The sequence below is a fragment of the Rhyacophila brunnea genome, unplaced genomic scaffold, assembly GCF_057557595.1.
Source record: "Rhyacophila brunnea isolate RB1 unplaced genomic scaffold, BYU_Rbru_1.0 scaffold_2, whole genome shotgun sequence".
NCBI classification, from domain to species: domain Eukaryota; kingdom Metazoa; phylum Arthropoda; class Insecta; order Trichoptera; family Rhyacophilidae; genus Rhyacophila; species Rhyacophila brunnea.
The window spans coordinates 14,688,732-14,712,603 of NW_028232859.1; the positions used below are offsets into that span (position 1 = coordinate 14,688,732).

Consider the following 23,872-nt stretch of genomic DNA (forward strand, 5'->3'; position numbering starts at 1 on the left):
GGCTTTTCTAAGGACTTATTGACCCACCCTCGTAGTATAATATTCAATATTGTTTAAAAATAATGTAATTAATGATTATTGAATATGTACTGATACCGAGAAGAAAGGGTGGAGAACTCACATGTATGCTGGCAGCGTTCTTCACGAGTATCACCTTGATTGAGGGTTGTGTGGACATCGGGACATATAATTCAAGATAAAACACGTCTTTGATTTGACAATTTCCCTGCGCAGGGACGTTTAATTACATTAACTTTCCAGACATTGTTTGGGTTACATTATTAATTACACTTAAAGGAGTCTTAGATTTAGCTATCACACAGTCACTACGTGGGAGCACGTGTTTGAACACATTAGCCAAACTGGCGCGAAGGCGTTTTATCGAGGACGCGACGCGTGGTTTTGAGGTGGTTATAGGGATTATTATTAACACAATAACGGGGAAAGAAATTCACTAATTTATCATATTGAGACAAGCGTGGCCAGGCCACGCCGAGCGCGTGGTCCTAGACACCTACCACTCTCCCGGAAGAATTTGTACTGCCCGCAATTATCTCCGACGGATCTATGGGTGATGAGACAGGAGGGAGGGGCAAAGGGATGAAACAAAATTACGGTAAATTTTTGTTTGTCTCTCGGCAAGTTACCATTTCCTAGTAGCTGGGCTTAGGTACTCGCCCTTTTTGCCCGTGGATACCCGAGATTCGCATCGTCGTTTTGAAAGATAATGTTTGTTAGGTAGGGCTGTGCAACCTTTTAGTTGGGGAGGTGTTTTGATATTAATGTTAAATGCCTGATGCGGTATTCGAGACTGAGTATTTGGTAATAGTACCTACAAAGACATTAAAACATGTTTTTAGTAATCCTGAGGCCACTTGTAAATCAATTTAGTAAGCCTCGATTTAAATCTGTAGCAGAGGTAAACTATATTCAGTCAAAATTTGGTAAAAATGAGTTATTACTCTGTTCAAATTTATTTTTTTCCTCTATAATAAGATAATATGTTTACTCAATAAAAACAAAAAAATGTCTTTGTAGGTAAACTTAAATAAAACCTATGTTTGCAATTTAAAATCTAAATACTTAAAACTAGAAAAAATGCGAACAAAGAATATTTGTTGTAGTCGTTTTAAACTATATCACCAAAAATACAGTTGCTTAATGTGCGAAAAATCACTAATATTTATTGGTCTCTCCTGTAAACGTGTCAATATGGACATACCGTATTTTACCTTTCACATACAGTATGTTATCCATTATTTAAAATACCTCAGCGTAGCTTTGTACTAAGAACCATCCCTCAGCAATCGAAGGAAGTGCGGTTTATTCTCAGATTTTTACAGGATTTACAGGTAAATAGGTTTTCTTAGTAAAAAAATTTCTACATACAATATATCGTCACTGTTCTGGCAGACACTTATTCGAAAAAATGACATATTGAGTTAGTTATACCAAAATGTTCCTTCTTTCAAACTTAACCGTCTGGAAACCTTCTTAATAAATAAACAGTCTTTATTTTAAAGTCATCCTTTTTACGATTACTTAATAAACTCACATGATAGACCATTTCAAACATTTTAACAATTTCAAAGTCAAATTACTCAACACTAGTATTCTCCACTTAGTGTGTGCTGCCAGAACAGAGACGATATATTATTATACTTTACGAAAATTCACCATATGTTATTTATTTTATTACTAGCTGAAGTACCCGGCTTCGCTCAGGGTCGCTTCGTGGTTATATTTATCTTAGATATTTGAAAAATAATAAGAGGTAATTATTTTTTTAATATTAAAATATCTGTGTAATACAATATAGCATTATGAAAATAATTCGAAAAAGAGTAAAGGTCAAACATAAGAACACTAAATTAAAATCGGATCCAAAATATGAAAACGTTATTAATTTTATTAATATGTAGTAAAAAAAAAAAACAAAATTGGATGGAACAAACAAACAACAAATTTTGTATTTTATATAATAATAATTTAGAAACCTTCGCAGGTGTGCGCACAACAACTGACAAAAGTTTCATCGCAATCGGATGAATGGTATAGGAACGCATACGAATAGTAGAAGAAGATGATTTTCTAATTCAGAAATCCTCTTGGGCATGCGCATGACAACTCACCAAAGTTTCATTGCAATCGGATTCATGGTATAGGAACGCATACGAATAGAAGAAGAAGAAGATGGTTGTACTAATTCAAAAACCTTCGCGGGCGTGCGCACAACAACTGGTCAAAATTTCATCACAATCGGATGAATGGCATAAGAACGCATATAAATAGAAGAAGAAAAAGATGGATGTACTAATTTAGAAATTTTTGCGGGCGTGCGCATAACAACTGGTCAAAATTTCATCGCAATCGGATGAATGGTATAGGAACGCATACGAATAGAAAAAGAAGATGATTTTCTAATTCAGAAATCTTAGTCGGCATGCGCACGACAACTCACCAAAGTTTCATTGCAATCGGATGAATGGTGTAGGTGCGCATTCGAATAGAAGAAGATGATGATGGTTGTACTAATTCAAAAACCTTCGCAGGCGTGCGCACGACAACTAACCAAAGTTTCATTGCAATCGGATGAATGGTATAGGAACGCATACGAATAGAAGAAAAAGAAGATGGTTGTACTAATTCAGAAACCTTCGCGGGCTAGCGCACAACAACTGGTCAAAATTTCATCGCAATTGGATGATTGGTATAAGAACGCATACGAATAGAAGAAGATAGAATAGAAGAAAAAGAAGAAGAAAATGGTTGTATCAATTTAGAAACCTTTGCGGGAAGTGAACACAACACTTGATCAAATTTTCATTGCAATCGAATGAATGGTATAGGAACGCATACGAATAGAAGGAGAAGAAGATGGTTGTACTAATTCAGAACCCTTTGCGGGCGTGCTCACAACAACTGGTCAAAATTTCATCGCAATCGGATGAATGGTATAAGAACGCATACGAATAGAAGAAGATAGAATAGAAGAAAAATAAGAAGAAAATGGTTGTATCAATTCAGAAACCTTTGCGGCGTGAGCACAACACTTGATAAAAATTTCATTGCAATCGGATGAATGGTATTATAGGAACGCATACGAATAGAAGAAGATAGAATAAAAGAAGAAGATGGTTGTACTAATTCAGAAACCATTGCGGGTGTTGGCACAATTACTGACGAAAATTTTATTGCAATCGGATGAATGGAATAGGAACGCATACGAATAGAAGAAGAAGATGGTTGTACTAATTCAAAAACCTTTGCGGGTATTACCACAACAACTGACGAAGGTTTCATCGCAATCGGATGAATGGTATAGGGACCATACAAATAAAAGAAGATAGAATGAAGAAGAAAAGAAGAAGAAGGTTGTACTATTTCAGAAACCTTTGCGGGTGTTAACACAACAACTGACGAAGGTTTCATCACAATCGGATGAATGGTAGAGGAACCATACGAATAAAAGGAGATAGAATGAAGAAGAAGAAGAAGATGATGATTTTTCTAATTCAGAAACCTTTATGGGTGTGCATACAACCACTTACCAAAATTTCATCGCAATCGGATGAATGGGTATAGGAACGCATACGGGACAGACAGACAGACATACAGACGTTCATTTTTATATATTAGTATAGCCTATACTCTTCACGCAAGTGCAAGCAATAAGTTGACAAAGTTTTATCGCAATCGTATGAACGGTATGGCTGCGCATTAAATACGAACAAATAAACAAACAAACACACAAACAAACAAATATTAATTTTTATATATTAGATAAGATTTACACATTATAAAGACACTCTAAATTCCTATTTTCGATTTTGTTATAATATTGTCGAGTACGAAACCGAAGGAGGAAAATTATACCAGTATCCCATTATCCATCTCATATTAAATTTAGTGATTGTTATTTTCGGGGTGTCAAAAAAACTTTCGCCATAAATTTATTGTATACCTACAATATTTCTTTTTCATAAATAGCTGTGAATATTATACAATTTTACTGCAAAATTCCATTAGTGTGTTTTACGTTCATTCTCAAGCTGTGCTAGAAATGTTTAGATTACACGGCTGTGCATGTCGTGATGAATCATATAGCCGGTATTGGATTCGTTTGTTTTTGCGAGAGCTTTCGTGGCTTTTTCGTTCGCGTAACGTGAATTTTTTTTTGTCTTCCAATGTGAGATATGACCTAATTTGAATACGTGTTGCGCCGAATCACTTCGCCTTATTGCCGAAACGTGTGAACGATCCATTTGAATTTATATTACACAAATAATATGTCCCTTTTCTATTCTGTGTTTTGTTTCTATTCCTCGGCGACAGGCGTTACATTGGATCTCTGTTATTTATTACAAACAATTACGTGGATGGCCGTAGAGATTGCTCCCGTACAATTTATATCGCATAAAAGACCGGTACACGAATAATACAAAAGAGAAACTGAAAAAAAATATTCAAAAAACATGCATATATTGTAAAATACTTAAACATATATAATAGTATAATATGTTGTGAGATATCCCGAGTTCTAGCTATCTTAGGGTATTGGTTGAACCCAGGATTCACAAAATTAGATTACCTAAAGTCTTTGTTTTTTTTGTAAGCACGTGGCTTTGTATTTTCAATGGTTTTTTTTACACTTATATTCTAATAATTAACACATTAGTTTTATTTTTGACGCGAGAGTTTGCGAACTCAACTCTACGTCTACTCGTGATTACGTATTTTTTCCGACTGCCTTTTTAAATGTTTTGAAACGCTCGCGTGATAATTTAGCGAGTACAGTTACTACAAAAGAACTTTCATATTATAACATATTCCTTTTTTTATCCAGATAGCCAAGTGATACGTCATAAGTCTTTCCTATTCAGTTAATAGACTATGATGTGGCCGAGCTGCACGTTTAGGCCTACAAAACTTTATTCCGGCTCCCCATTGAAGACGGGAAGTCCAGGAGTATGTCAATTGGATGATTTGAGTTGCCCCATCTCCACCCGCCATGTATATGCAGCCGCGGCTTGTGCACGGCTGCTTTCCATGACGCTATAAACGTGTCAGAATGAAAAGATTTTAGTGCCACACTTCCCTGTGCCGAAGCGATGCTGCACGGGACTGATGTAGCAACCATGCACCTTAGTGCTTAAAGAAAGACTTTTAGAAAATAAAAATAATCTTGACTTGCTATGTCGTCATTTATCTTTAATGACATTACGTGTCCTCTGTACCCGTGTACTGAAACTCTGCCGAAACAGAGGAGTCAGGAGTTTAAAGTGATGAATTATTCCAGCCTCCAAATGACGCAACAAATTTTTCAAGTGCCTCAAAGTTGGCCTTGGTTGATATCAAGTCGGCCATGTGTGGACGGACCCTGGCAAACAGCTCCGTTCGGTCGGATCCCATCAACGGGCAGTCCCTGAGGATGTGTTCAACGCCTTGATGGTCGTGCCCGCATGTACATTCCGGCCCATGTCCTATGAAACAAAAACTAGGCAGCTTGGCTGCGAAGTCACCATGGCCGGTCAGGAACTGGCTTAACCAGTGTGTAGGTCTTAGTTGTCTCATCACGCTGGCTATAGTTTTACACAATAGTTGGTAAATATATGCTCGAATCCAGTATATAGACTAAGTTTAGGTAAATCCGACCACCATGAACAGGGTCATATTAACTTTTGAAGTGGCCCTAAGTATTATTATTATATATTGTTGGATCTGTAAAAGCAATTTATTTAAACTTATTTTTTTATATAATATATACATTTTTCGATCCTAAGAAGATAAGACTGAGTAGAGGGTTGTTGTATACAGATTTTTGTTCTTACGAGAAATCGATGTTAGTCACTTGCTTAACGTATTAGTTCCATACTCTTGGTCCAAACACAAATTGAAAAAAACATCAATTTTCTAGACCCGGAATTCGAACACTGGACCCTCGACATTCTAAGCCGACGCGCTAACCGCTCGGCTATCGTGGGTTTTAAATTAGAACAAGTAAATTTAATAGATCTCGTCCAATTGTGTTTCAATAATAATGTTTAACTCAACTGCTGTCGTACTTTTGGAGTATGTACCCAAATTCACTGGTGCCGCTGGTTTCTCTTCGTCAAAGTCGTTTTAAAAAAAAAATTCAGACCCTGGATCCTATTTTATAATCACACGAGAAACTCAGCCCTGTCAATGAGCAGTTCGCAAGATAAATGCAAGTCCTAAATATGACAATTATTACAAAAGGCCTTTTAACTTTGGATTTGCTTGGAATTTTTGGCATAAGATGTATTTTAAAAAGTACCGGCAAAAATGTCTGTTCTAAACTATTTGTCGACTCATGTGCTACAATAAATTACATATTATTTCATTAATATTAACGAAAATAATATAAGTACATATTTTAATAAATTAGTATAGGTAATTATGCAACTTGCGATGTTTCAAAAATTTTACGCGATTGGCAGTCATTATGTCGTAGTAAATTTTCTGAAATAAAATCGAAATGCAAGAAAAAATCGGATATGATCGAATGTTATGGAGCCTTGTAAAAAGCGAAATGTTTTAACATTGTCGTACAGTTTATTGACTTCCTTATCTGTCGGCGGCGTATTAAAATGGATGAAATACTACAATTTATTATATTTCTACTGCTACATAAAAAAGTTCACAATAAAATGAGAAGGATAAACTTATTTTCAAAATTTATAAGCGGTGATACCTCGCTTTTTCTCTGTCGGTTTCCTTTTACTAAGCAGAGAACTACGACGGTTATGATTCCAACTTGAGGACGTTACGTTTAATTAAATTTAATAAATACAACGCGGATGGTTTAATACGCTAAAGATTTTTACAATTTAGATAACAGCAAATACGCACGATTACGCATCGAAACGCAGACAAGGGAGCTAAGTAGTAAGGACAATACTTATGTGCCATTTAAAATATTTAAAATATTTTTGAGATAACTTTTCTAAATTATACTTCGAACATACTTTGGTAAGATCTAACCTCTTGCTTTTGCGGTACGAGATCATAGAAGTCCCATGCCTACAATTGGAGTATTTTAGAAAACTTTAGAAAATCTCTCAATCTGTTGTAAGTTGCCACGACGTGTATGCAGTAACTAGCAGTAGTGTGGGCGCAAGCCCTTACTAAACCATTATTATGTGTCCACAATTAATAATTATACTTAAATAACAATATTTGGTCAGTATTGTACACTACTATAATCATTATCATCATCAGCTGGGTCGATCCACTGCTGGATGAAGGCCTCCTCTAGCTTCTACCACTATTATCAAACATTATGAGTTCATTGTTTGAACAAAGTTATTTTGAACATTATATAATTTAGAAAAACACTAACCGAGAGAGTATATCACAACCAATAGAAAAAACTTTTTTGAAAAAAGTAAGCCAACCGGTCGGGATCGAACCCGGCATCTCCAACGGGTAAACGCCCCAAACTCGTCGCATTCAGCCATTATGCTACGGAAGACATACTAATAACGACAAATATTTTAGCTATTGGCTATTAAATACCTACCACCCAGTGCTCTTTGTTTAGTGTTTTTCTAAATTATATAATGTTCAATAATCAGAATGATATATTCTTAAATCTTGTGAATTATTCATTTGAATAAAAGAAATAGTTGATTAAAAGTTATTTTGGTATATTCTACTGTATCTGAGTTAACCGTTACTATGATGGACTCAGATAAAGTAGAATTAACAAAAAGAGTTTTTTTCAAAATCGTTATACCATACTTACTTTGTTTTTGAGTCTATCGTCAAAGTTTGCAACATGATTTTACTTGTTAATTGATTGTTAATTTCATCGTAATTTCATACTGCGACAACTGAAAATTTGTACAACTTCTTACGTGGCATTTATTTAAACAAATCATACATCGTCTGGCCTGGTGAAGAGGTTTCATGACAATCTTTTTATTTTAGCACTCATTTGATAGAATTCAATACAACTTCAAAAAATATTTATTTAATGTGAAACATGCTTAATGTAAAGGCACTGATGTGTTTTCTCGATACACGTATCTATGTACATCCAATACGAATACGAGAGAGGAAACATAATATCCAATAAACATGGTAGTGCCATTATTATTTATCGACTGGAAGAAAAAATCTATGATCGTAATAATAATTGTTGAATTATTCTGTTTTCGTTTTTTTTATGTTATGTTTGTTTGTTTGCTTATTTCAATTGCTTATATTTCCATCGAAAATCGATCGAGCACGTGGCTTGCATCTATGAGAGCTTTTCTCCATACATAACCATCACTCGTCCCCCCATGATACAATGAAAGTCTTTCGATACTCCCATATTACACGCAAATATTCAAAAAGGTTTTTACCAAACGCTATACATTCAAAATACCTACTGTTGATAGATACTTTCAATTTAATAATTATAGACAACGGAATGTTCCTTAGATAGTGGTCGCGCTTTTTATAGTGGACTGTAATTGATTTTGATGGAATTATTGTGATGGTGGATGTGAATTCTGGGGGGGTTATGTTAGGATACCAGGCTATGGACCCCACAAGAGAGGGGCTGACAGGGCTCTAGCGTGGGGGCCCGGGCTCATGTGGTCCCGGCGTGGCGAGTCGACTAAATAAGTGAGATAAACACACATCATAAATTTGCTCTAATAGTAAAAAAAAGTCGCCTGCATGGTTATATTTTCAAATATGTGGTTATGCGATGTAATTTTTAATTTTGTCATTACTTGATAACTCCATAATTCAAGTGGATTTAAGTATTAAAAATACACTAAAAACCCTTAATTTTAACGTAAATGCCATTTGAAAAACGCTACTGTAGAGCGTCACACTGCCTTTAACCTTGGCGATAGGTGGAGGGGCCCGGCGAAGATCCTATCCTTGGGGCCCGCTTCATGATGTGGGGGGTATCTACCAGGAACTGGCGTTTTGTGCTATTGACGCTGGCTCCGTGGCCTGGTTGCACTATCACTCGCGCGGTATTGTTGGGTCACAGCACTTGACGGTCATAATTGGTTGTAAGTCTTTGTAAGCGCGCGGTCGATGAATGATTGAAGTTTTTATATTAATAATCGCTCGACTACGACTCGTCAGTGCGTTACGCCTGGCCTTGTGATAATACTGAGGATTTTAGTTAGGAAGGAAATATGAGGAAACATAGGGCTAGCATAAATGGCCCAACCAGATAGTAATATTAAAGATAATTCAATGATAGTTATAAAAGATAAATATATAATATTATTAATATTATTAAAGATTAATATTATTAAAGTATATAGTAAATCTTGTTCATACTTTCGATTTAATTCAGAAGTTCTGGTCGATTGTTCAATGGGAACAAAAATAATTTAATTGGTTTTGTCTGTAAATGTCAACTAGAAAAATAATATGTTTATAATTAATAGTCTTCCCCTTTCAATGCCATTCCATTCCAGGGGTAATATATCTCATCGCCCTATTTCGGGAAAGAAACCCTAACTACTAAGTTCGTCATCGTCTTCTTCATCTTGGATTTATGTTATGCAAAATCTACGCGGTATAAAATAAATCAAGTACCTATGTAATTACATACAGGTGCGAACACATGGGGGGTTTTGGATTCGGCCAGCCAGTATAACTCGTAGGTGAACACTCTCTATACTTGCAAGTGCAATTTTATAATGTACCTGGAAAAAGTTCGGGAGTCCGTAGTTGAAGCGACAAGAAGCTATAAATAGTAGGCGGAATAAATTTTGAAGTTAGTGGCAACTTCTGGATTTTGTTAACCTCGACCCCTATAAAAGCCGACGCTATAAAAATCATTAAAAAATAATATGGATTTTTTTTTCAAAATGGACCCTCTCCTAAACCATATTTATTTTCTGTGTGCACGCCTGGTTACGTAATATCTAGTTAAATTACGTAATTATTTCAATATTGTTATTTTTTTTTAATTTACAGGCGGAGCGAGTTCTTAGGATGCACTTCCTTCCCTCTGAGACATGTCCTTAGACGTGACATCACTGGGTGCTTCCACCTCGTGCCGCAGGCGGCGGGGCGCTGCAGTCGCGCCCCGCCATTTTGTCGCCCCTTAGCCGCCATTTTGACGAACAGCGGTCGCCACGTCAAGATGGCCGCTTCGGGGGAAATCGGCGCGACGATGGCCACAGGAAACGGGAGCGCGAAAGAACCAGATGACTTCGGCAGGGACCTCCAGGGAGATTCTGGTACTATTTCCACTTATTTTATAGACAATTTATAAATCGAGTGTTATTCCTGCAGGACACAGTTCTAACTTTACTTATTTTACCAATAATCATGGAATCCTTCATTTTCTTCCGATAATTGTATCGCAAGGAGTACTGCTGAAAAAATGGCTTTAGTATGAAAAATAGCTTTCCGCGGTTATAATAAAGAGCTATCAAATAATATCATGCCGGCATTTGTACCTACCGAAAGTATTTTAAAACTATCTAATCGAACCGCCCCATCTTGGTTGCCAAAAGCCCTATTTTACTACATTAAATTTGGAGTGTCATACGAAGACCTCATCGTTTCATTGGCGTGATTGTTTTTTTTTTGTTTTCTTACAACACTTATTTTTACCTACGAGCCGTTTTAAAAATAAATGTATTAAGTACACGAGCCCATCGCAAACAACGTATTGGATTACCCACTCTTTGAACATTCCCACACTTAAACAACTCCACATGCTTCACTTCACCTTTTGTGTCTCGGGCAGTGACGAAGGGTGGAGGTAGGCTGTTAAGATCCGAGATAAATAGTCATCAATAAACTTTGTCAGATATACGTATTTGGTTTCATTGAATTAAGTCTATAAATTTACAGATGGTGGTGGTTAGTTTATTAAAATTCAATTAAATACTGCGAAAACCAAGCCATAATAGATAATAGTCAAAAAATAATCGTCTATATAATATATAAAATATCTAAAATTGTGCACTTAAACCATACATCATTTTGAATATTTTATAAGTACATAGAATAATATTTTTTATCTACTATGCAATATGTGCATTCTTAATTCAAGAAAAACAAATAAGTATGAATGAAAAAGTATGCACTATTTTGTCGAATCGCCCATAACTCACGAAAACTATTATGGTTTGGTTGAGGCAAGGTTTAATTGATTTTTTAACCAACACCATTATTTGTTTATCGTAGTTAAATCAAAACAAATACGAATGACGACAATATTTAATGTGTGCTATTTATGTCAGATCTTACCAGCCTACTTCCACTCTTCGCCACTGGTCTCTGGATATTCCCGACATAATAATAATTAACTAATTGTATCAAACATCTGTACCTGCATACCTCTTAATTACGTAATTAAAAAGTATACATACTTTACATAATATTAGGTAGGTAGTTGTTTATGGCAATGGTACCAAAGTACCATAGCCTTTTTGTGGTTGTAACTCTGGCTGGGTCTATTAAGCCTTGAGCCCAGCCCAATGGTTTTGCTATCCACCGTTACAGATATTATTGACTTCCCAGGATTCTCTTGACCGATCGTCGCTATAGGATTGGTTTCCCGAATATCCGTTTTTGTCAAAATCGACCTTTTAATGCAAAATATTTTTTTGTATCTAAACGGACTAGAACCATCCTTTTCTTTAAATCACTTTGTAATGGTAATGAATACATCATTCATATACTGTAAAAATAACTATTTAAATATATCCATGTATTTAAATATAGGATTATGAAATTTGTTTTTCGTCTCCTGAACATTTGGTCTATTCGGGAAACCAATCCTACAGCGACGCGATGTCTAATACATTGGTAATCTGATACGACTGACGGGATAATGAGATGTACTCAGTGACGTCCCTAGATAAAATGCCGCCCCTAAGCAGCGCCAAAATGCCGCCTCATTTTTATGCATTATTTTTATCATCCTCACTCCAATATCTACGAAATATGTTGTATGGATACATTACTAACAAAATATCAGACTAATAAGGACGTCGGAGGGCAACGGAAGTAAACTAGATATCGCAAACCCGACAAAACCAGTGAGCTGATTTTTTTTAATGGAAAGATATTTTCGTTATTACCAAGTTTAGGTAGCTATTTCTATATATTTCAAATGATTTTCCTTGATTTGCCGCCCTACGAGTAACTGCCGCCCCCAAGCGACGCTTAATCTGCCTACCCCCACGGGACGTCGCTGTATGTGCTGCAATTATTGTAATTCGCCGATATTCAATAAAAAATCGCAACAAGAAGAAAATGTAGCCGTTCTATGTTATGTATAGCCACGATACGATTGTTAAAAAAAAATCAATTGATAATACATAATTTATTGTACATGATTCATCTTGAAGCACTTGTAGCCCCCTAAATGAAGTCATATATTCTGAGAATGGGGGACGGATATACCGCCAAAACAATGGATATCGCCATACCAGACGGCTAGATTCCCAGTAAAGATACGCGAAACTTCTCCTTTCATTTTCCGGGCGGTGAAACTTTTCTCAAAATGGCTGCAATAAATGGCACAATGGCCACTAACTACTCCCGCCCGCCGTGTATGCTATTCAATTGGACACATCCCCGCGCGGCTGGCTCCCGTCCAGTTAACTTTCTGACAGTACGTGTTTCATTTTAATTTTCCACTTTGACTGGCAGTTTGCGGACAATGGCGATCGCTGCCAGAACAATAAAATCGGGCCTTTGTTGCCCGCCGCCCTCCCCCACTCGCCGAACGCACGCTGGAAACATTCAACTTTTTATAACGTAGTGAATTTCCCCCCGCTAAGCTTTGGGTTTTCAGTTTTTTAATAACAAAAAAGAATTGCAAGGTTGCATGATTTATTTAGTCCGCACGCAATTTCTGAAACGTAGATTTATGAAACCTACATAAATAATGTCAAGTCAGTATTGCTCAATGTCTCATTAACATAATATTATAACATACACGACCGGATTAATACCCTCAGAGGCCCTAATCTCTTAAATTTTTGGTGCCCCAATATATATCTCTCTGTGAGTCTAGGACGATTTGGCGCTGGGACAACTGGACGCACGCAATTCGAAATTAAATATTAGGTACTTATAGTTACTTTAAAAAATATATTAATATTATTATTTATATTTAAATTATTATATATTATGATTAAATAGTTGGTGAGAATTTAAATATGCACACGTAAATAATGATTTAATCGTGCATATATTTAAGTTCCAACGAAAAAAGAGTTTTTTATTTTAAAAGCCTTAGGCATGGTAATTCTCAAACCACAATAAAAAAGGACATTATGTTCCTTTATTTATTTATTAATTCTTCGTCTACGTTCTGTATACGTGTCTACGACAGTGCGGCGTCCAATTGTCTTGGCGTCCAGTTGTCCCATTCCCCTCTCTGTAGCGTCCCGCTCAACTCAATCATGACTCACGCCAGGGTCACCGTTGTGGGATTTAGTTGAATAGGACGCTACATATCTAATAAAAAAACAAAATGTTTTTTTCGAAATGAAAATTGAGTAATGATTTTTAATTTGACAGTAAAACAAAATCCCCTGCCTGATTAAGCCGACGACACCATTTTTTCAGAATATTTTCTGAGAACTATTTCCGCATATTGCAAAAATGCTTTATGGTCGGTCATATAATTTACATTGCAACTCTCAGTAGGTACTCGACTAAGATTTCGGAAGTTTCCATTCTTCCAAACCTGATGGCTCACATCCAGTATATGGTTTTGACAACAATAATTTCTCTTTCTCGTCATGCCATAAGCAAAGGGTTATTTTGCTTATAGGTTAATCCAGCGCTGGTTACATAATACCGTGAACTAAAACAACTTGGAAAGAATCTTTTCCCTAACCATAACCAACCTCCGAACCAGAAAATGTTCAACGTTTTCCAGACGTGGTGCTGTCAACGACTAATGAGTATGTCCTGGATAGAATACAGAACCAATACCGCAATACTACAAGAGCTGCGTAACAGCGAGAGACTTTCCTCTGTTGGTCTTGTTGTCAGAAAGGCCAATTTTCTTTGAGCGTGAAGATCTCTTCGCGTATAATGTTCGTCAGTTTTGAATGAGCTATGTTTTAAATTATTTATAGTTTTTGTTTGTATTAGTTCTCTATCCTCCACTCTTCCATAGGCACATTTAATTAAAGAAATCAAATTATTCTCAATCAAAGCACACTTGAATGCGTGGTGACCTCAGTATTTTGGTAACTGCTTCTGAAACATTTCCAAGCATAAAAAAACTGGTGATTCCTCACGAAACGCAAAGTCTCGTGATATGCTCGATTAATACCATGTGTGGTGCGGAATGGGTTGGTTTGGTGGTCTATACTTGTTTTGTCTGACATAAGGAGTAGAGGGCCAACACCAATGTGGTAGAGTACCTAATCAAGTGAAATAATGTACTAGAATCGTGATACTATAAGCATAAGGCCTCAGTGGCAGCATTTTTCAGTGCGGAGCGTGAAGCGTGCATATTGTCGTGTCCGGAAACTTGTACGTATGCAGTTCGCCGTATCACACTTCACCGTGAAATGTTATATCGGAAATATTTCGCCGTATATTAAAGACCGTCCAACCTCTTTTGGTCATATAGTATTGACATAAAATTCATGTCTAAATAAAACACGGTTTTTGTCGGTTTACACTTGACAGTTTACAGGAACCCAACAAACAAATTTTGAAAAAATGACGATATACTGGATTATTTGTTAGGTTTCCATTCTTGAATTCATGGATGTTGCCAAAATCATCTATAAAAATTGAATTAATGTTCATATTGAATCTAATAAAATTGAAGACCGTATAGTATACGGTCATCTCTTTGAGATAAGAAAGCTCACGGCTAGGGATTCCAATCCCGGGATCCCGAGCTATTTTCAATATCTGTGAATCCCGGGATTGATAAACATAATCCCGGGATTTCGGGATTGATTTTTTTATCAATTTTTATGAAAAATAAAATAAAAACGAAAATATAATAAAAAAAATACTTTTAATAAAAAATAGCTACATTAGAAATAAACTGAGTTCGAATGAAGTTTGATTTGTACCCATGTGTAGGTTGCCACATAAATTATTAAAAATTAAAAAGATTGGAAAAAAAAATGTTTCGCACTTTTAACAAAGTAATTCCACCATGATATCATACGTTTTACCGCAGTTTCATATTTGGCTGACCAATTAGATAGATTTATGAAGCGAAAAGGCCATAAGTACACCATGATTACTTGCTTTAGTATTTTAAATCTCGCTAATCCATTCATTATGTATTTACTATCAGAAACAGCAATCTCCTATTAAATTCACATTATTATTTTTATTACAATATTATTTACTCCATTAAACTTGTGTATTTCCAAGATTGAACGTATACAATATTAACAATAAATGTCCTAAATAGTATAAATTATATTAGATTTATTTTTGACCGATTTTATCAATGTTATTTGTAAATGTAAAATTTTTATATTAACAATGGAAAAAATGCCAATCCCGGGACCAGTCCCGGGATCCCGGGATTGTCAAATTGTAATCCCGAAATCCCGGGATCAGAATTTTGGCTCGGGATTGGATTCCCTACTCACGGCGAACTGTGCCACGGTGAAATGTTTTACGTAAAATATACATATAACCGCATATTGTACCTATATCTACTCTCGTTTAACATACACGCCGCACGCCCCCCGCTCCGCAAAAGGCAGCCACTGAGGCCTTACACTAGGGCTTGCAAATGTGAATGGCAAAAATATTTGGATACGTTTTAAATTAGGTATAAGTACCTAGGTACCTATAATTCGAAAATCTGCACATGCCATTGCTGGTCATCAAGGACGTGACCTCCAAGGACAATGGAAGTAAACTAGACATCGCAAACTCGACAAAAAATAGTCCTGTTAAACCTTGTATGTTAATTAATACATTTTGTTTCCAACTAGAGAACTGATTTTTTAATGGAAAGATATTTCCGTTATTACTAAGTTTAGGTAGCTATTTCTATATTATATACCTAATGATTCTCCTCGATTTGCCGCCCTTCGAGTAACTGCCGCCCCCAAGCGACGCTCAATCTGCCTACCCCCACGGGACGTCACTGAATATTACCGATTCCTGAGTCACAATTATAATATTTGGTGATGGTGATGATTAAAGAAACCATTGACCGAAATAATTTGAATGTCCAACAGTTACTATGCCATATTATGCTTGTTAACTCTTATGTTCGTTCTTCTTTTTAATCCGAGTCTACTCCTTACGGTGCTTCAACAGATTCCGGTTGCTCGCCAGTTTTTTTGTATATTCCCAGGACAAGCCTGCACCCCATAATTCAGCCATATACAAGATGGTGTCAGGAGCTCTTCAAATTTTAGTTTTAACGTACTTCCACTTGTTACCAATATTTTAAAAAATCCGATTGTTAGTTTTCTTTTGTGGGATGGTTACTCTACGTACAACGTCATATTTTTTTATTAGCTTTTCGGAACAGCTTTCATATTCTTCAAAATGTTCACTTGTTTGAAAGCTCATCGAGCAAGTAGAATAACTTATCGATATTAATATAACGCTAGCGTGTGACCCATTTCCCTGTCACTACACAAAAATCAACAGAGAATAACACTAAACAGAGCTAAGTACATAATGAAATTTACTTCACGTCCGGTATCGATTTAACGTACCGGCCCATAATAATTAATAGCCACAACCTCGTCAAAAATGCACCGCGAATTCACCCACTTATTCTCACACCGTAGGGGGTTGTCTGTTAATTACATATATATTAATATTGTTGAACCCAACTCTAATTACAATTCATTTATTTACTATTAAGAGCGTACTTCAGTGAAACGGCAAATAATTTTTAACACTAGGTGCGACGAATTTCTCACGAGTCGCCAATTGGAGACGGATAGCGAGGTGTCCGCACGTTGATTTGGTTTGTCATGGCGTCGGATGAAAATATTCTTAAATCGTGTAAAGATGACTAAAAAACTTTACGTATATACTTAAAAAAGAGAACATGTCAATGAATATACTATTATTATTAGTAATATGACAATAAACATAACATTAAATGGACGCATGTTGGATTTTTATGACAAATTATATTTCGTACGGCACGCATTATTTGCACAATCCGCGCATCGCCTAACCACGATATTTTTAGACCATGCCTCAACTGAAGTATAGCCGTAAGCCACATTGAACTACCATTATAATAATTAGGTATCGGCAAACTGCGGCTTGCGAGCTACACGATGACTCTTTGATAACGGATTTCGGCAATTCTCAAAAATACAAAAAAAATATTTCGAACACTTGATATTAATAATAATCAAGTATTCCGAGAAAACGAATTTAAAGGTTTATGCTCTGGATCAAAACACACATCGAAAAAACAACTCGTGACTTTGATCCAGTCGTACCATTTATTAGAACACAAGATGCATTAAGTTAGAGGCATGTGTTTAGTCAACCAGATTGCGGAAAGTTTACGGTGATGGGCGGCTGCTTGGAGAACTAGATCCCCTCCTCTCGCGTTTCAGTATTCATTCATTAAATTTATATTATGGCAATTATGGGAACCTCAAAATTAGTCTCCAAAATATCCTAATCCACCACTGTATATTATGATGTGTAAGGAATGTTGAATTTTTTATTTGATTTCTAATGAATGGTGTATATTATTTAATCTAGGTGTTGGAGGACGACTGGCTTCACAGCAGCGCGAAGCTGACGAGCACCTATTCCTGAGGTATCTAGAATTGGACCCGGTCGAAGGTCCTGATGCTGCACCGGCTGCACTACAAAGGAAAGCGTCAGGAAATAAAGCAGGGAGAACGCCTTTCACGACCACTAGAAGGTATTCTTTTGCGATGGCTCGACAATGATATTATATTTATTGTTAATTCTTGGTTTATATGAATTATAATATGGCATTCATCATGAAGTATTGATAATATTATATACATGTACACAATATCAGTGGCGCCATATAAATATTATTGAATCATAATAATATCAGCTGAGTAAGCATATTATTTTTTTTTCTATACATATTGCGAAAAGTTCAATATATACTATAAGTTTATGTTGACAATCATAACGTTATCTTTGGATTTTCATTGGTGTAGATGACGCAATCAATACATCAGAAGATTTAAAAGGGGGTCTCGAAACAGTTAAAACCAGTCATACAATTATTAAATTATAGTAAAATCGTTAATACGAGTACATCACGCTTTTCTCATAAATCAAGAATAATAAAAAAAATACAACCTTTTTTACAAATAGATACGTACGCGTACACAAAGCTTAAATAATCGTCACTGTACAGGCCAAGTAGCGTAACCCTCAAATATCAAAATGTTCAGGAAGTGAAAAAAAACTGTGGGCATTGGATTTACTTATTATTATTTTATATAATATTTATTTATTATTTTATATTTATATTATTTTATTACATATTGAGTGGCTTACTCTGTACGTACCATGTGGCTTTCGTTTAGAGAGGGTTACAGCATTCGGCTGGAATATTTTTTGTAAAGTTACAAATGGTTTAAAAAATAATTTTGAATTATTTTGATATGAAATATTTTTTGGGATTTATGATACTTTTCCAGTTCGCGTAAGAGTATGCAATAAGTCCATTACCATCAAAATGTCACTTTGGTGAAAAGTGAGGGTTACGGCAATTGGCCTGTACAGTGACGATATGCTACAATTTTAAAATAGTTGCTTTCAATTTTATTTAGTAATTCAGTAAACTATTTTAAGATTGAATCGATATCTATTTCGATGCTCACGTCATGGGTCACTCCGCTATTTAGTCGTGACGATGGCGTAAAATTCGAATTAGCTGTCGACTCGACCCTAAGCAATTTATAGAATAATAATTATATTACAAAGCATATATCACGCCGTTGTAATATTTTCATATTATGTGCGGTATTTTCATAAGCCCTGCTTTCAAATTATGTTATATTATGTAATTTATTATAATAATAATTATAAGATAAAAAGAACTTTTTATATACCACGCTTGTAAATTTTCTGTTGAATCATATAAACTTTTTATTGTACTTGATAGAAATACTGAATAAATATTATAGAATACAGAAATGTCATTTTGACATTTCATATTCATTTCCATAGTAAGGCACGTATATAATAATTTAGTTGCTAGGACCCACTTAGCAACCAATAATAGTGAGTAGTAAATATTACTTTTAACGATTTTTTTTCGAAACATACAAAACAGAATTAACTGAAAATGAATTCAATTCTGCTTAAAGATGGCCAAACGTATTAAAAGAATAAATTGTCGTCGTGTTCTGATATATTCTTAAAGTTTCAAATGTCTAGCTAGTCGGGAAGTTAGTTAAAAATCTCGGACAAATAAGAAAAAATCTGTACCGGACAAACAAGAATACGATTTAATAAAAACGTGGTAATATACCCAGTTGTTAAATAAGATTGGTGTAAAAAAGAACCGTTCAACCTCTTTGGTATAAGCATTAAGATAAATGAGTAGGTACCTAAGCTAGAATCAAAACTCACATTTTGCAATCATCTCATTTTTTAGTTAAACAAATAATCGGACTATTATTATTGATCGCGGCGTTAAAATTCGCTATCTGTGAAAAGGGGTAATAAAAAAATCTTTAAATCTGCGCTAAACATTATCATAACAAATGTTCTTTTTTTCTCAGATTGGACAGAGGCAGTGACCAAGGCTTTGGTTTTTCCGTTCTGTGGACGAGACCTCCTCGCATCGAGAGAGTGGATCCTGGCAGAGCGGCAGACCGAGCTGGTCTCCATCCGGGAGACTATATCGTCTTCGTGGACAGACATAATGTCGTCACACTTCCCGAGAGTCAAGTTCTCACGTTGATTAAGTGAGTATAGATCGAAATAAAAATATATTATAATATATTGATATGATATAACCTAAAGTAGTGCCTTGACTGGAGTTGACAACATCGCAAAATCGGAAACACGGCACAATTAAAACATTTAAAGCCATACAAATTAAGATACTCGTATTACCATTTATTTCCGTGGAGCTGATACTAGTATCGATACTTTCTATCGCCATGACATACCACTAGCTTCTAATCAGTTTAGCATCTTAAGCTTACCTTTTAGTTAAAAAATAATATAACACTTTTTATTACAGAGCCATGGCTATGAAATTTAAGGAGGCTATATGACCTTGTTTAGCATTAGCCTTTATATACTGGCTTAGTTTATGTACTTATTATTAAAAGTATATACGTATCCGGAAATTTTTACGTACGCAGTTCGTCGTATCACACCTCACCGTGAACGGAAATATATGGTCGTATATTAAAGACCATCCAACCTCTTTGGGTCGTATAATACTGAGATAAAATTCATGTCTAAATAAAACACGGATCTTGTCTGTTTACAGAAAGCCAGCGGCAAACAAATTTTGAAAATAGCCGATATAGGTACTGGGTTATTTGTTAGATTAGGGTATGTTAAGTTAGGTTTGGTATTCATTCTTGAATTCATGAATTTTGACAAAATCGGCTATGAAAATCAAGATGACCGTATAGTATACGGTCATCTCTTTCCGATAAGAAAGCTCACGGCGAACTGTGCTACGATGAAATGTAATACGTATAATCTACATGTAACCAAGTCGCACCCAGGGAATAATAGTGGCACAACTCGAAAAACTTGTTTTTGTAGGAGAGCAGTTTGAATATTTTATTTTGGTGTGTTAAATCAGTTTTTTTTTAATTAACTTTATAATAGCGTGAAGTTGGCACACTTGAGTCATCTCATTTTAAATGTTATCCGCAATAACAATGGCACAATGATCATTGTGCCACTATTTCTGCTTGAATTCAAGTAAAATGTTATAATATGATAATTAAAAAACTGCTTTTAAGGCCACCATTATATTTTTAAGAATTTTGCCGCTATTTGTGCGGATAGAAATGATATCTTGGAACATGTCTGCATACTTAACTCAAAAATGACAAATTTGGACTTGTGCCACTATTAATCCCCGGGTGCGAAGTATATAAACGCTATTTTAGACGAGTTATATTGATACCCAGAAATACCAATTCAATATTCATTAGACATTTTAAAAAATCATTACCGATTATATGAGATAAATAAATCATTATAGGTAAGTATATTATGATATAGTCATCCCAAAGCCATAGAAAATGTGTGTTAATTAAAAAATATGTTTTATTTATCATTTATTTATTTAAAAAAGACACGTTGAATACATAACAAATTATTAATTCAGGACGTTCACAACATGACATTTTGAAGTAATCAGTTAGAGAAAAAATAAGGTGGGGAAAAACACAAAGCAAACCTGAGGTCGGACCATTGTATTCTATCACGCCGGCAATGGTATGCTGGCTACAGGACTCGAAATGGACTGGAGCGCACCGGAGCGCCGTTCCGGTTCATAGAATTTTCAAGATTATCGCTTTGTCTCATGGAAATGTTAAATTGACCGTCTGAGCTAGATATGCCATACCTATAATAATAAAAAATCAAACACACTTATTTTTATAAAGTACATATACAATTAGATAACTAAGTATGTTAATATTTTCGTAGAATTATCTAGCGCTCCGGTTCGTAAAAATTTCCATTTCGAGCGCTGTCTATAATTCTAAATTTACATTCCTAATTAATGACCAACGCTATAGGTAATCCTACTTTTTTTAAATAAATTCTTGTTTATTGGACTCGTTTTACTGTCAGTATCTTAATACAGTAATAGCTTAGTATGTTTCCAGGTTATTAATATGTTATTTGTGTTTATTTTTCAGGTCTAGTGGCTCCCAACTAATCCTGGAAACCTTCCGAAGATCAACACACGGCGGAGAAATCCGAGCAGCAGCCAGAGGTTCCCTAACCTCACATTTAACGTTGTCCGACGCGGCGCCGTGTTCGCCAAGACCTCTCCTATCACTTCACCATCACCTCCAGAGCCAGCTCCAAACCCAGCAGTCACAGTCGCAGTGTCCATCTCAATCACAACAGTCCGCCGGGAACAGGGACAGCGGAGGGGACTGGTCCCAAGCAAGAGCCGGGAGACCATCCACCGCATGCTCGAATAACACTGCGACTAGCGCTGCAAGTAGAAGAAGACCGACCCTTCCTCAGGTCGCCTTTACGAGAGAGGTTGGTAAAGGTGTTATCGTGTAGGATTGTTTCCACAAACCCCAGTCATGTGCAAACTTACAAAAATCACAACTAATCATTCCGTCAGTACGAAAGTAGACTTTCCCAGAAATAGGTAATCTAAATATTTATAGTATTTTGAAATCATTCCTTATTGTAAAACCTAAATATCTCAAAAAGTGTAACGATTTATTTAGCAGTTACATATTTTTTTACTGTATCTAAAATGGCGTTTATTTGCATACAAATTGATCGTACTCTTCCTTAAGAAATAGCTAGGTATGTATTACTGACATAAGAATTTTAGTTTTTCTCATATTACCATTATAATTATTTTTTTACAAGAGTTTATAAATTGATGGATTAGTACACAAATTGTATGCACATACATTATACACTGTTTACTTAAATAATTGAAACACGCCAGTTTTCAATGTCCCACTATGCTGTAAAAATATTGTAAGTCCAAATCATAGTATTTGAGAAATTATTATTGCCACATTCAAATTGTACATAAAATTGAATACCCACATGCCTTCGATTTTCAAACAAATTGAATCTTTCATATTCGATTTTCTCAAAATATAATACGTATAATACTCGCACCATATTTTATATTTTCATCGTGTTGCCATTGTGTGCATTTTTTTGTATAAGTATGTATATATTTTATAATGTTTTGTTTTTCACTTTTAATTTACTTTTCTTTTTTTTTCGCATTTGGAAAACCCAACGCGATTTGTGGGATATAGAACGCTTAGAAATACATTGAAAAAATATTATTTATTATTATCCGTTTGTATTTTGTAAATAATTATTACCGTCTCTTAATTTTTAGCTTAGTGTTCATTTATAATCAATGTTAATAAAAATTGCAGCTTTTTAATTTTTGTTTTGTTTATTTGCAACATTTATTTAATTTGATTTGATTATTAAAAATAAACATTGATTTACTACTAAAATAGTAATCTATCCTTTAGAGTTTAGTACCACCTAACGTTAACATTGCATAATAAATAGGTCATATAAATCCACATTATAGATAATATTATGTAAATTATAGTGGTTTTTTTAGTACTACATTTTTATTAACTAAAAAATAATAAGTTTGATACGTAAGTGTTAGGTATATTTAAAATCCACAATATTTCTAAAAAGAATACTACACACGCCATGTGTAAACCTTTATTTATTTCACTACTTACAAGGTTTTTAACTAATAATTTGTACATATTCTTATAGCCCTTTCATAAGAATAATTAGTAATTTAGTTTTTGGAAATTTTAAATAACTGCATCATAAAATAAATTAAATATAACTGTTTTACTAATATTTGGTGCTACTTATTTCCTCAGAAATGTATTAAATTGGGTTTATTTGTATTTGTTGATCTAAATATTGTTACGAGTATTTAATTAAATAGGTACCTCATGTTCTAATAAATGTCAAACATAAGTAAACAATTATTTTGTTTTATAGGAAATGATACAATTTTCGAATTACACTACTACCGTCATACATATAACGTAATACCTACACATAATATCGAATTTCGCAAATTATTTTAGGTTTAAAAAATCCTTTAGCTGTCCTTTTATCTAATAGTTTTATTTTGATGTTATTCTTAATTTTGTTTTTACGTTTTACGTTTCTTTGCAGCTGTTTTTCTGTCATTATGTTTTTG

The 23,872-nt window shown here is 34.9% G+C and overlaps 1 protein-coding gene across 1 annotated transcript in view; it reads left to right on the forward strand.

Annotated features, from left to right (window-relative positions):
- Positions 1-23,872, forward strand: part of PsGEF (Protostome-specific GEF) — a 235,325-nt gene that overhangs the window by 159,304 nt on the left and 52,149 nt on the right. Inside the window, exons 7-10 of the mRNA XM_085946427.1 lie at positions 9,961-10,226; positions 17,701-17,866; positions 19,716-19,901; positions 21,834-22,188. Of these exons, the coding sequence (XP_085802553.1) occupies positions 9,961-10,226; positions 17,701-17,866; positions 19,716-19,901; positions 21,834-22,188 (973 nt within the window). The remainder of the gene's footprint in view (positions 1-9,960; positions 10,227-17,700; positions 17,867-19,715; positions 19,902-21,833; positions 22,189-23,872) is intronic.